At 37.6% G+C, this 14363-nt stretch overlaps 1 protein-coding gene across 1 annotated transcript in view; it reads left to right on the top strand.

The window, feature by feature from the left end:
* The window catches only part of LOC140240733 (hamartin-like), a 63807-nt gene that overhangs the window by 30584 nt on the left and 18860 nt on the right, over positions 1 to 14363 (top strand). The window contains exons 8-13 of the mRNA XM_072320497.1: positions 438 to 634; positions 1738 to 2541; positions 4245 to 5124; positions 8093 to 8273; positions 8891 to 9054; positions 10433 to 10529. Of these exons, the coding sequence (XP_072176598.1) occupies positions 438 to 634; positions 1738 to 2541; positions 4245 to 5124; positions 8093 to 8273; positions 8891 to 9054; positions 10433 to 10529 (2323 nt within the window). The remainder of the gene's footprint in view (positions 1 to 437; positions 635 to 1737; positions 2542 to 4244; positions 5125 to 8092; positions 8274 to 8890; positions 9055 to 10432; positions 10530 to 14363) is intronic.

Raw genomic sequence — 14363 nt, 5'->3', positions numbered from 1 at the left:
TAATGTGACTGATGCAAACAAAACCATACAGTTGTAAAAATTTCCCATTATCGTGAAGTCGCCAGTGTATACGTACATAATGTTTCAAAGACGTCTAAACGTGTACTGTTTAAAATTGCCCCTGCAACAGTCTGTAGAAGTTATAACTTGTATTACTTGTTGTCATGCTCTCTTATTGTCCAAACAAATAGATGCTGCTGTTATAGAGTCTGGGTTTTTAGAGTTTTGTATTTTACTTGCACAAACTTCTTTTTTCTCATAGCTCATTCTCCTAAATTGCTTGCACAATATTATATTAATTCTGTACTACATTACAGTTTCCATGGAATATCAGTATATGTTAAAGACTGCATGTTGCACAACCCTACAGCCTTCTTGTGAGAAACAAACTCCGATTATCAACTGACATTGTAATATTCTTTTGTGGAATGCCATAGATGGAGAAAAATGGAGGTCCATGACATTTTGATGGAGTGCGCCCGTGTTTCCTTGGATACCACAGAATCAACATGTGATGACCACTCTACCAATAGCTTGTCATTGTCAGAGTCTCGGCAAGGTGCAACATCACATACAGCAACAAGGAGCAATGTATCATCAGCCTGTAAGGTAGCATCACCAGTTACAACATCAGGTGAGCCATTACTTTCACTCAGGCCTTCATTGTTAACCGTCTTCATGTCTTTGCCCTGCAGGCTACTGGACACATGTTTTTTACAGGTTGTCAGTCTGCCCATCCCAAGTCCCATTATTTTGATAAAAACTCTTATGCCATGGTGTAAACCTGTGTGCCATATTATTCTGAGACAGCAATGTAGTTATATGTGTCGGGAAAACATTCTTTTTTTTCAAATCTATGTAATTTTTATAGATTTTTGTTACCCTGAACATGCAATGAGCAAAGTTGTAGAGGAAATACCAAGATTTGCTTTGATTCAAATTGTATAACAAATCTTGATTGCTTTTCTTTCAAATGCCCAGTAGGTATATTATTGCAGAGGCATGACTTTTGGACAGAAAGGAGCGGCAGAAACTTAATATCTTCTTGCAAATGCAGTAGGGAGCACCGCTTGATGGTCAATCACCACATGAAATTCAAGCTACATGTGACAGGAGTGGAATCACACGAAACACTTGATTAAACTGTTTCATTTGGCGATTTATTGATCGGTTTGGGCGTGTTTGTGCTTTTGAGCAGAATATGTGAACTTGGCACGCCATCAACTGAGTCAGGCATGCAAACTTGGCATATAAAGAGTTGAAAGACAATCCTTCTTAGGATTTTCTTGATACCAGGCCTTGGTATGCTTCATGAGATGTAGATGCACTGAATACATTTTGGGAAAAGTCTCTCTTGGCTAAAGGTTATAAAAGTCACTGAAAGGTGACTTATATTGATTGGAAGGATGGATAGAAACAAATTTATATATATTTTTATGAAATGAGAGTGTTGAAAGGTTGTTTACTTTTGCTAAAAGCTGTCATTCCAGCTACTACCACAGATAGGAATGTCTCATGGTGCTGAAGATTGATAGACAGGGTAGTAATAAATTGATGGTTGCATAACCATTAGAATGATGGTGGGTCACAGATTAAAGGTCTCTGAACTCGCAAAAAAAATTTCTTGAGTCATAGCTTTAGGTACAAATGTTCACTTGCAACATCTGACTGCTGTGTATAGTAAAATAAGCTAATGTATTATCTTTCATTACATCTTGGTGTGTTTGACATTATCAGATTCACTACCATCAAGTGACACAAAACATGCGTCATCCACCAAGCAACAGACTCCTACCAGCCTGCCAAAGAAGCCAGACCCAACGTCCAGCCTGATTTCCTCTCAAGCCATCCTCTCCATGATGTGGAGTCCTGCAGTGGATTGTGGACTGACCACCCCTCCCAGCTCTCACCCTCCTTCTCCTGGAGGCAGTTTGATGGATCTCAGCACAACATCCTCTCTCCAAATGGGATATGGAGACCCATCAAGCTCCCTTACCACTCCCCGTGACTCTCCACATTCAGCTCTTGGTGAGGACCAGACACAGCGCCTCTTTAACATCAGTGAAGGACACACGCCAAGCAAAGCAGTTCGCAAAGCTGTTCGCAAGGGACCTAGTGCTCTACCCCGACATCAGAACATTCTTCAGAGAACAACTTCTGCTCCATCTACACCTGGTTATGAAGCCAATGGTGCATGGTTACCTACATCCCCCATCCGAAAAGGGAGTGTTGATCGTTCTGTATTTAACTTTGGCGGGCGAGCATCTTTCATGCGTCAGGCCTGTAAACCAGGTGAAAATCAGAACAGCAATCGAGAGTCTACGGTTAGGTCACTGCACTCATCTGGCAGGGGGCCAGGACCAGGGCTTGAAGAAAGAGTGTTGGAGGATTCTGTTGAAGAAACAAATGAGCAAAAAGTGAAATGTCATAAAGCTCAGCAGGAAGACTCGTCTGATGAGCATGGAACATCAGTCTCTCTAAAGGATTTACCAAATGTCATCAAAGATCTGTCTGCTGAGCACAGAGACCACAGAGAACAAGGTGATCAAACGCTCTTTTTCTCATCAATTCATTTTATTTTGTTTATGCTTGTCTTTCCACTCTGATAAAAATATTTGTTGCAGTCTTTTGTAGTTTTAGCCACCACAATGTAGTGATACTCCAAATATTTGGAGTACACTACAAAGTATGTGGGCCAGGATGATATCTGTACTTTCCCATGTCCTCTATGCACACATGAAAATCTCTGTGTAAAGTAGTTCAAGACACATTTTTGAAGAGTACTGGAAAGTGCATTGCCATGGTTACAGTGTATTATGGCCCCCAAATATGGACAAAATGCTGCAGATTGAAATTATCCAGTTTTTACACGAAGCAGAATAAATTTAGCACACATTATGAGTGTGATCTGCTGGGAAAATTTTCAAGAGTTTCAGAATTGTGTTACGTTGGTAACAGTGCATCATGGCCCCCAATCAGGAAAAAAACAAACAAACAAACTTGCAGATGAACCTTTTTCTCCAATTTTTAAGCAGAGCAAATCAAATTTGGTAATTTTGTTGGACTGTGCAAAGTTGTGCAGGACAAATATGACAGGTAGTGGCTGCTATGGTAAGAGCGCGTTATACCAGTACAGAAATGTCAGACAGGTGTTAATCACCTTCAGTGATGTATACAATGTATATATACACTGTGTATATATTTTGAAACAAGGAAAAGAAAACTGACCAGAAACAAATAATAAATAGCGAAAACTTTGAGCAAAGAAAATGGGTTTTCATCAGGATTCGAACCCGAGACCTCCGGATTACTAGACCGCCGCTCTACCGACTCAGCTATTGAAAGCCCTAGATCGGTGTTCGTCCCAAACCCTTAACTCTCTTTGCTCGTGTGGTCAGAAGCTAAAGTGTGTGTATGTGTGCCACACACACACACATTAACCTGACATAAACCCAAAGGATGTAAATCAACTTTGGAATAAATGTGAGGGATCGCCGAAGCGATGCAGCTTTTTGTAATATATTTTGAAACAAGGAACAGAAAACTGACCAGAAACAAATAGTGAATAGCGAAAACTTTGAGCAAAGAAAATGGGTTTTCATCGGGATTCGAACCCGAGACCTCCGGATTACTAGACCGGTGCTCTACCGACTGAGCTATTGAAAGTCCTAGATCGGTGTTCGTCCCAAACCCTTAACTCTCTTTGCTCGTGTGGTCAGAAGCTATAGTGTGTGTATGTGTGCCACACACACACACATTAACCTGACTTAAACCCAAAGGATGTAAATCAACTTTGGAATATATGCGAGGGATCGCCGAAGCGATGCAGCTTTTTGTAATATATTTTGAAACAACACACTGTGTATATACACTGTGTATATAGATATATATCATCGTTTGATATTGCATGTATGCTTTGATGACTTTTTAATGAGGTAATTAAGAATATTGAATACAGTATTAAAGCAGGGAGGCATGATTTCATCCTCTGGCCCAATATTACAGTTTATATTCAAAGCAACTTTTTAATTTTTAGTTTAAAAATCATATGGAGACCTATAATGAGAGAAAATTGGACAAAATCCTAAATATGCAGTAACAAATTTCAGCTTTTAGTAATGTGTAGCTATTTGCTTTCTCCTATTTGTTTTTTATTTTAATGCCATTTATGCCAATTATGCCATATATGCCATTTATCTCTTTGTATGTTGGCATGTTTGCTTGTTTTGTTTGATTTTTCACAGAGGATGCAAACAATGCTGAGGTATTTTCTATCGTCAGCAGTCCACAGCACAATGAGGAATTCATGTCCAAGGTCATTGCTGGTTTAAACCAGCACAAAGGTGAAAGTAAGGAGTCCACACACTACATCAGCACTGCCTTGAATGGCACCCCCAATTACAGCTTTGTGATGAACAGTACACCCAAGTTTGAGGTTGGCAGATCATTTGGTCCTTCAGGACATGAAATGGCAGAAGAGAAGGACAGCAATGATCTACCAGCAGAACACTCGGACTCTCTTTGTGACTCAGAAAAACCAGGAGAAGGGCAGAGCACTGACAAATCATCAGGACAGGCTGGTGAGTGTCAGAGTAATGCAGAGCAAAACAGCATCAGTGAGGGTCCTCATCATAGTCCAGGAGAAGGGCAGAAGATCAGTCAAAAACTCTTTCATGAAGAATGTGCTGGTAATACCTCTTCAGAAAGGCCAGGAGAAAGGCCAGTGTATGCCACTGGAGAGGCAACAGAGGAGACAGAATTAGCCCATAAAGAACCACATGAAACTCCTCATAGGCAGTCCAGCATTAACCAAGGTTTCACCCCAATTAGAGACTGCTCAGTGGACAGCATAGAGTCCCCTTACACATTTACCAGCAGTGCCCACACCTCTGCCCATCAAGCCTTCATGGCATTCAGCCACCTTTTCCCTCTTGTCACACCTTCATACCTATACACATCTCACTCGGACATGAACACATCTGTCTCCCGGAGCAAAGGTGACCATGTGACATCATCAGAAGTGCAGAGTGTGACCAATCCTCTCCACATGGTGTTCTCACCAACAGAAATACTAGACAGGCATATTGCCATGAGTGATGAGGTGCATGACAAAGAACTCAGCAGGTAAGTGTTTGTATGCCTCTGCCCCAAGAGTAGCCCAGAAGGGTGCCAGGGGCATACATTGTACACATCTCATTATGGCATAACATAATACATAGTTTTTCTAAGCCTGTAGAAACTTTGATTTTTGCTCTGAAACAGTCACATATGCATGAGAAATGTGTGAAATTACGGCGTTATACAATTTCAGTTGGGTAAAAAAAAAAAATTAAATATTAGCCAAAAAGGTATTAGGACAGTATTGCAGTCTGAGAACATATCTATCCTATCATGGTTGCTATGTAATGTTTTATAATCGATTGGTAATACCAGAGTAGAAGCTTATCTGTATTGGAATTCAACTGAAAATTGTATTAAACTTTTGATCTCAGGCTGTAGCGTCAATAGCTGAAAATTCTGGAGGTAAATATCGTGTATTGAGTCATAAAGTTTAACACCATTTTCGATTGTTAATACCGTACAGTGATTTTGTAATGAAAGATTTTGGCCATGGGGTCAAAGGTCAGATGCAAATGTTAAAATGTTACAATTTTGTCCCTATATTTTTAAAAAGTATTTTGATGAAAATGGATGTTGCCAGTAAGTGATTATTTAAAAAATTGTGGTCCACGGAGTCTAAAGTTCAAGGGTTATTTGAAAAAAGGGAAATTTGAAAATGCACAAATTCCCCAATACTTGCTCTCTTAAACAATTTAGCCATCCATCCAAAGGAAACCTAGTTCAAGGAAAGTAAACACTCAACACATTTGTGACAAACATGTTATTTCAGTATTTTGCCACTTTTGTGAAGCTGTCATCTCATATTGTCAAGACATACTCCAGACCCATTGGGAGAACCATCCAACCTGGCAGAGGCATACCAGTCGCCATAGTGACATTTCTAGTTTTTATACTATGCTATACTTCATACTTCATTAACTATATTTTGTATCTATTTGTCGAATTGGCAACACATTTCAGGATTTAGAACTTTCTATTTCTCTCCTGATTTGTTGAGTTTTCTTCATACATTTCTGTTTGGTGCAGATCTTATGATTTTAACCAGTTTCAACTGATTTTTCTCTGATATTAGATATGCAGTGTAATTCACAGATTACAATGTACAGATGACATGATAATTTCTGCAGCAATGTTACCATGGGAATTTCTGCAGCTGGGAATGTCCAATGATGATGTTAATAGTCCAAGAGCATTAGGTCAAAAAAGGCTTAAACCTGGACATTTTTGGTAACAAGCTGATTTTTTCAGGATAGGTCCAGAAAATGTCTAGAATAACATACTAAAAGTCCTCATGAATCCTCTTTGAGCGTTTTCCGCAATCCAAGATGGCGTCCAAAATGGCCGCCATTTCCAGAAATTCTTATAACTTTTCAACCAGAGAACCAAAATACAAAATTTAAATGTCTAAATATATGTTTTGAAGCATGAAGAACTCAATAAAACACATATCAAGAGATTTTGATGCACGCAAGTACGGTAATCCAAGATGGCGTCCAAAATGGCCGCCATATTTTGAAATTCTTAAAACTTTCCAGCCAGGTAACCCTAATACAAAATTTAAATGTGTAAATATATGTTTTGAAGGATGAAGAACTCAATAAAATACATATTAAGAGATGTTGACGGACATAAGTACCGTAATCCAAGATGGCATCCAAAATGGCCGCCATATTTTGAAATGGGGGGGGGGGGATGCATCCAAGCGAACCTTTACAACCAGACCATCTGAGTTGTTGGATCTCGAACATTATGTTGAATATCTTTGTCTCGTGATAAACAAACGGCGGCCATTTTGGGCAACATTTGGTTTTCGCGAAGAACTCACGTGGTTTTATTTGTACTTACCTGCTTCAAGATCACTGAATAAGTATTTTGTTGGGTTCCTTATGTCTCAATAAGTGCGCATCGCGGTTACGTAGTTGCAGGGTTATGAGAAAAACAGGAAATGGCAGCCATTTTGGACACCATTTTGGATTTCTGAAGTGCTTAAATGCTTTATTTGTGTTTCAAAATCTCAGAATAAGTATTATATTTGGTTCCCTGTGACTCAAAACGTATATTTCGACATTACAAGGGTGTACAGTTGAAATCTACTTGCAAAATTATGAGAAAAAAAAAATCAGGAAATGGCGGTCATTTTGGACGCCATCTTGGATTACGGTACTTATGTCCGTCAAATCTCTTAATATGTATTTTATTGAGTTCTTCATCCTTCAAAACATATATTTAGACATTTAAATTTTGTATTTGGGTTACCTGGTTGAAAAGTTATAAGAATTTCAAAATATGGCGGCCATTTTGGACGCCATCTTGGATTGCGGTTCTTGCGTGCATCAACATCTCTTAATATGTGTTTTATTGAGTTCTTCATGCTTCAAAACATATATTTAGGCATTTAAATTTTATATTTGGGTTCTCTGGTTGAAAAGTTATAAGAATTTCTGGATATAGCGGCCATTTTGGACGCCATCTTGGATTGCGGAAAACGCTCAAAGAGGATTTATGAGGACTTTTAGTATGTTATTCTAGACATTTTTCTGGACCTATCCTGAAAAAATCAGCTTGTTACCAAAAATGTCCAGGTTAAAACTAATGCTCTTGGACTATAATTGACAGACAGGGTAGAAATGACTCTACAATTATTAATATGAACATGCTAGTGACAATACTAAAGGTTAAAAAAAAAAAATGATTCCATGGAGATGTTGAGTTAGTGGCAAAAAGTAATATCATTACATCATCACATTATCTTACTTGTCTTCTCTCTGGCAGGAAAATATACTCATGAGCTCACTTGTACCTGTTTGCCAAAACACAAAATGTATGTGCAAATATTCAGATGTGACTGGGGAATGTCATATTTCATTTTTCTTTTTCCTCGGGGCATTACTCTGGTTTTAAAAGTATCATATCCCTGTGCATTTTACATTGCTTGTAGAGTTGAAAGTTCATTCCTCTTTTTGGTTGGCAGACTGCCTCTAACAAGCCAGAAGTCTGTGAACTGGACTCATTATGGTGGCTCTCCTCCAGCTGATGAGATCAATGTGCTGAAGGGGCAGCTCCAGCTCCTGCACAACCAGCTCCTGTATGAGAGACATAAGAGGGAAGTTCATGCAGGCAGGAACCGACGGCTCCTTGGCAAGACTCACAAGGCACTCTCTCTCTCTCTCTCTTCATCTTGAGTGGGCATACTATATGGAACAGACTAGAAGTTTAGTTTAAAAAATATGTTTGGAGGACATTTCTTTTTATTTTGGAAAAAAGGAATGCTGTGTACATGTACTTTTCATAGTTTTTATTGTCATGAATTTTGCAAGTTGACTGATATTCACATTAAAACTCAGAAAAATATTGTCCCCACACACACACACACATGCCCTGTATATCAGTGGGAAATGATGAACTTTTGTCCTCAAAAAGAATAATGTATTTACTTTTCATTCTGGCACTGTGGTTTTCAATCACAAATTCAGCTACTTGTAAATATTTTTGTGCAACACCCAATTCTGGAAATATAATGCTCACAAAGTCAATGGCATATACATTCATATGTACATGTAATATCATAAGTAAACTTTAATCGAAAGTAGGGAACAAAAGGCCTGAATATTTGAAAATATTGATTTTGAAGGAGGGGGAGGGTTTAGTTTATGATGCAGAGTAGGCAGTTGTGCAGGAGAAATGTCTCAGAAGATGCGGAATGACAGCATTTATCAGTGTAAGTCATGGCTCTTTAAAAACTTGTCATACTACCTATGGTTGTATTCAGGCCAAGGCACTCGAGGAGCTGAACACTGCCATGAAGGACCAGCTCCGCCTCCAAGAGGAAGAAATCCTTCGACTCAGTACTCTGGTCAAGCAGTTACAGCTGGAGAAACGCCAGTTCAGCAATGATTGCAGCCTCAAGGACCAGAAGTTACGAGATGATATTCAGTGAGTAGCCCCCTCCCCCATCTCTCTCCTTATCTCTCCCTCTTATCAAGTTTCAGCCTTAAAAGTTGCAGGAGTAGTCGTAGTAGTAGTGCATTCAAACACTTTGCAGATTTGTGCTGCAGCACTTGCCCCATGCTACGCAAATGTGTGATACATGTATGTGAATAGGAAAACAGCAATAATTGATACAAAGTCATTCTATTCTTGCAACTTATTAACTGTTTTTGTGGGGGTGGGGGTAGTCAAACTTGATATCCATAACAGTTGTCATCAATATGTTGAAGAATACATTTTAAAAGTGACTAGGTTTACTATCAAGTTGTAACTCATCTCATGCCTGTATTGCACTCTGATCTGTATTTATTAGAATATCAAACTTTTTTCTTCAGATATTGTTTTTCAAGTTTGAAAATAGTTTCTGTAACATTTCTGTATGTTCTTCATTTCCAAATCTGAAATTGTTCTTGATAGAGATAGGAATGTGAAGGAAGCTGGTTATTTGTCTTTTACAGATCCTAGACCAAAAGAAACCAATTCCTCATGTGCAATCTGTGTACAGGTTGTAAAGGCATTTGAAGAGACATATGGTGTGAGCACTTTCTCAGATGCTACTACTACAAGCTATTGTATCTTTTTTTTTCACTAGTCCATCAGAAATGTATTGTTCCCGTATCACACTTTAACCAGTCAAATTGAAATTACATGCATGTATGTATGTAAGAGAGCCATAATGAACTTGTAAATGACAATGTCCAGCATCATACAGCAGCAGTGTTAATGGTTTATATTATTTAGATAAGATTTCTCTGAAATTGTAAACAGATAATCACACAGGAAATAAGAAGCAGACAAAGTATGGTAAATAAGTGTATTCATCAATTTCTTAAAGAAAGCCAACTGTTTAATAGAGGTTTGTAGTATCACCTGTGGGTACTACTAAATATTTGTGACTTTCACATTTCAAAATCGTATATATACATGTATTCAACCGTCTTGTTTCAAAATGTAATATCCAAACAAATGAAACATTATTTTTCTACTCAAGGGGAAATCTATCAATATTGCAAGATATGTACATCATTACTTGAAGGTGATCCTGCAAAATTTTGTGATGCCATGGTCACGGCCCTCAGGTGATTACATGTATAGGATATAATTCTTCTTCTGCCAGTCTTTTTTTTTTTTTTTAAATTGGTTTGTATTTTCTTGTTTAATAGTCATAAGTTAGAGACAGGTTGTGATAGTAAAATTCAAGGTATTTTGTAATTGTACAGTATATATTTCTTGTTTTCCAAACTGCAGGTTTCTTTTGTTGTTGTTGTCATTGCATTGTCATGCAGTGTTGGATGACATGATATTGCATCCATCTTATCTACAGGAAGCTTGAATCTGATAAGGTCCATCTTATGGAATGCAATGAGGAGCTTAACAAGCTACTAGTTTCTCACAAGCAAGAGGTGGACAAGATGAAGAAGGTTACTGTCTTCTTGTTAGTTCTCTTTTTCTCCCAAAGAAGTGACAACTCTTACAGCACTCGGGCAAAAGTATTTTAGTTCTATGTGACTTTATTCCATTTAATATTTTGTTTCTGAAATAATATCCTTTTTTATAATGTCTACATTCAGTCTCCTTATCTATCATTGTTGATCATCGCAAGACTGGAAAATGTTATGTTTGTTACAGTGACATTACATTTATCCCTAGTTTTGATGTTCCTGGCAATCGGCATATTCACAGATTTTTATTATGTCAATGGTATGTACATGTATCGGGGGACACTTAGATTCTACATTGTTCTGCTGTTCATAATGGAGGGTTATCACTACAAAAATTAACTTTGTTCATGGTGGATCCAGGGATGCTTGCCTTGGGTGAGGAGCAAATTTAGGACCAGTTTTCATATTTATCTCCTCTAAAACAAATGGTCAAATTTTCACCAAACTTGATTGGTGTTATTGCCAGGGTGATTGAATATATTTGTACAAATGGCACAGAACCCCCAGACTGGAGAATTTTTGCAAAATCTTCTTCTTTAAAGAGATGGTACAGTATTGGTGGAGATGAGAATTGGGCTTATTACTTTTTTGCGAGATACCAAGAAAACACTTATGATATAGTACAGAACATACCATTTTAAGAGGAATTCAAAGTTTATTTGATGAAAATCTGGTTTGGAATGACTGAAACATCCATAAACAAAGTAAAACAAAGCGATCATAATAAAGTGTGGGTCCCACACTTTATTAGAATTGCTCTTTTTTGGATATCTCAGCCATTTTAAAACCAATTTTCATCAAATGTTGAATTTGTCATAGAATTACATGCTCTTTCATATTTCATTAGAGGTTTCTCATTATCTCACCAAAAAATGTAAGAAACCTGAAATTAGGTCTCAACCAAAACTATACGATCCCTTTAAGAACTGAAATGCTCTGAGTAAATACATTAGTGGGTATACTTTCAAGTTTGTTTGTGGCAGATCCAGAGGTGGCCCCCTTAGGGCCATGACCAAATAGGGGGCCAGTTTACACAATTTTATTCTTTTTTAAAAACAACAACAAAAAACGCATGGTCAAATTTTGTACAAATTTGGCAGGTATTATCGGCAGTGTGATAGAATATACAAATGGACACCAAGCCCCCTGGAGCTCCCTCCCCCTGTATGTTCTTCTTAGGTAATAGTCTGCAAGAGTACAGTGCTAGACCCACTGGGTCTGATGTTTTTCTTTGGTATGCAGGTCCATCATTGTATACCCTTATTAAACCCCTATATTCCAGCAACCTAGGGGATACACTCATGTTGTGTGGAAATGAGTACTTCTGGTTTGTTTGTTGTTCATTTTTTTGAATGTTCTAATACAGTCAACCTCGCATACCTCGAATTAGTCGGGACTGAAGAAAATGTTTCGAGGTACGCGTACGTCGAATTTTCTTCAACGTATCCTACGTTTCCGACGTTTATCGATGTTTAACATGGTATCTGCTATAGTGCCTACCGATTGTTTGCATTCTTGTCAATTGGAATTGAATTGACTTTTATATGAATTAATTGAATGAAAATCGAAATTGAAATCAAAATTTCAGAAATAAAGATTTTGGTGGCCCGATCAGGTGGCCACCAGATTTTTGGTGGCCCGATGAGTAACAATAATATTCAACTCCGTACGATGATTAAATAAATGTCAGATGTTTGCTTATACTTTCAACAGTAAATAGCAATAACATTCGGCTCCAGAAGATGCTAAAATAAATGTCAGATGATTGCTTTTACGTTCGAAAGTAAATAGCAATGACATTCAGCCCCAGAAGATGCTAAAATACATTTCGAGTGATTGCTTTGACGTTCGGAAATGAATAACAATAATATTCAACTCCGTAAGATGATAAAATAAATGCCGGATGTTTGCTTTTACGTTCGAAAGTAAATGGCAGTGACATTCAGGCCCGGAAGATGCTAAAATACATGTTGAGTGATTGCTGTTACGTTTGGCATGTTTGGAAGTCAATAGCAGTAACATTCTGCCCCATACGATGCTAAAATAGATATCGGATATTTGCTATTACATTTCGAAATGAATAACAGTAACATTCAGCTGCGTTTGATGGTAAAGTAAATGTCTGATGTCTGCCTTGACGTTCAAAAATGAAAAACAGTAACATTCGGCTCTGTATGATGATAAAATAAATGTCAGATGATTCATTTCATTTTCGGAAGTGGACAGCAGTAACATTTGGCTCCGTACGATGATAAAATAATTGTCAGATGATTCATTTCACTTTCGGATGTGGACAGCAGTAACATTCGGCTCCGTACGATAATGAAATAGATGTCGGATGTTTGCTTTTAAATTTGGAAATGAATAACGGTAATATTCTGCTCCATACGTTGCTAAAATAAATAACAGATTGTTGCTTTTACATTTGGAAATGATTAACAGTATCAATCCGCTCAGATGCTGAAATAAATAGCGGATGTTTGCTTTCACGTTCGCAAATAAATAAGGATAACATTCAGCTCCGTAATGTGGTAAAATGAATATTGGTTGTTTGCTTTTACATTTGAAAATGATTAACGGTAATATTCGGCTCTGTAAGGTGATAAAATACTAGTATATAATGTTGGATGATTGCTTTTACAATGAGAAATGAATAACGGTCACTTTCGGCTCTTTATACAATGCTAAAACAAATGTCAGATGTTTACAAATGTCTGCAAATGCTCCCACTTTCTCATTTCAAATGCAAGTTTTGACCACTTAAATAGGCATCAACTTTTATAATAATCTCTAAGCCTGTTTGCTAAATCTTAGAACTCAGGATAACAGTAGATGATTGAATTTTCTATTCATTTGTTTTTGACATGGGTATCTGTATCACTTCAATAATGCTTGATATTTATTTTTCTATGTTTAGTAGAACCGATTTCATTTTTCTTATGTTTTTCTTGATTTTTTTTTCGGGCCACCAGATTTTACTTTCGACCACCAAAAAAAGAAAATCAGTGATATTGGTGGCCCAATCGGGCCACAAAAAATAAAAGTTAGTGTGGAGCCCTGTCTATTTTATTCTTTATTATGCTAGGCCTATACTTCCAGATTATATACCAAACTATTTTCATAATCGCATTGTTGAAAAAAAGGAGAAGAAAGTAGTCAGTGCTTGTGTTTTCAGGGGAGAATTAATGAAACAAACTCGTGAAAAAAAAAGTAAAAAAAAAAAAAAAAAGAAGCACTATGCAGGAGATTGATGTTTGGTCAGTGGACAGTGATCAATGCCAAAGATATAACTAAGCAGGTGCGCCACGACGGTTAAGAAATCTACGCACACGGCATGACTATCTCGATCGCAAATCAGAACACAGTGGTTAAAGAAAAGAAGATGATGGGACAGAGCATAGTGCTATCTTAAGCACTCCATTGGCATGGGTGTTATGTGCATACCGTGTACGTGTGTAGGTAGGTGTTGGGGATTTTTCTTGTGTACCGGGTATTTCTTTGGGCGCACGATTGTTCTGGTCTCAGAATATTTACAATCGAGTGAGAAAAGATTTGTGACATGTCTTTGCTGTCCATGCGCGCTTAAAGGGAAGGTAAACCCAAAGAGCAATGTGGATTGAGTGAAAGCAGCAATATTAGTAGAATACATCAGTGAAAGTTTGAGAAAAATCGGACAATCGATGCAAAAGTTATGAATTTTTAAAGTTTTGGTGTTGGAACCGCTGGATGAGGAGACTACTAGAGGATATGACGTATGAGTGGACAACAATACAAAGAAAATATAAAGGATATTCAACAAAAATTCACTTTTCT

Source organism: Diadema setosum, chromosome 17, assembly GCF_964275005.1.
Source record: "Diadema setosum chromosome 17, eeDiaSeto1, whole genome shotgun sequence".
In the NCBI taxonomy this organism is placed as follows: domain Eukaryota; kingdom Metazoa; phylum Echinodermata; class Echinoidea; order Diadematoida; family Diadematidae; genus Diadema; species Diadema setosum.
This window is presented reverse-complemented; position numbering and strand designations above follow the sequence as displayed.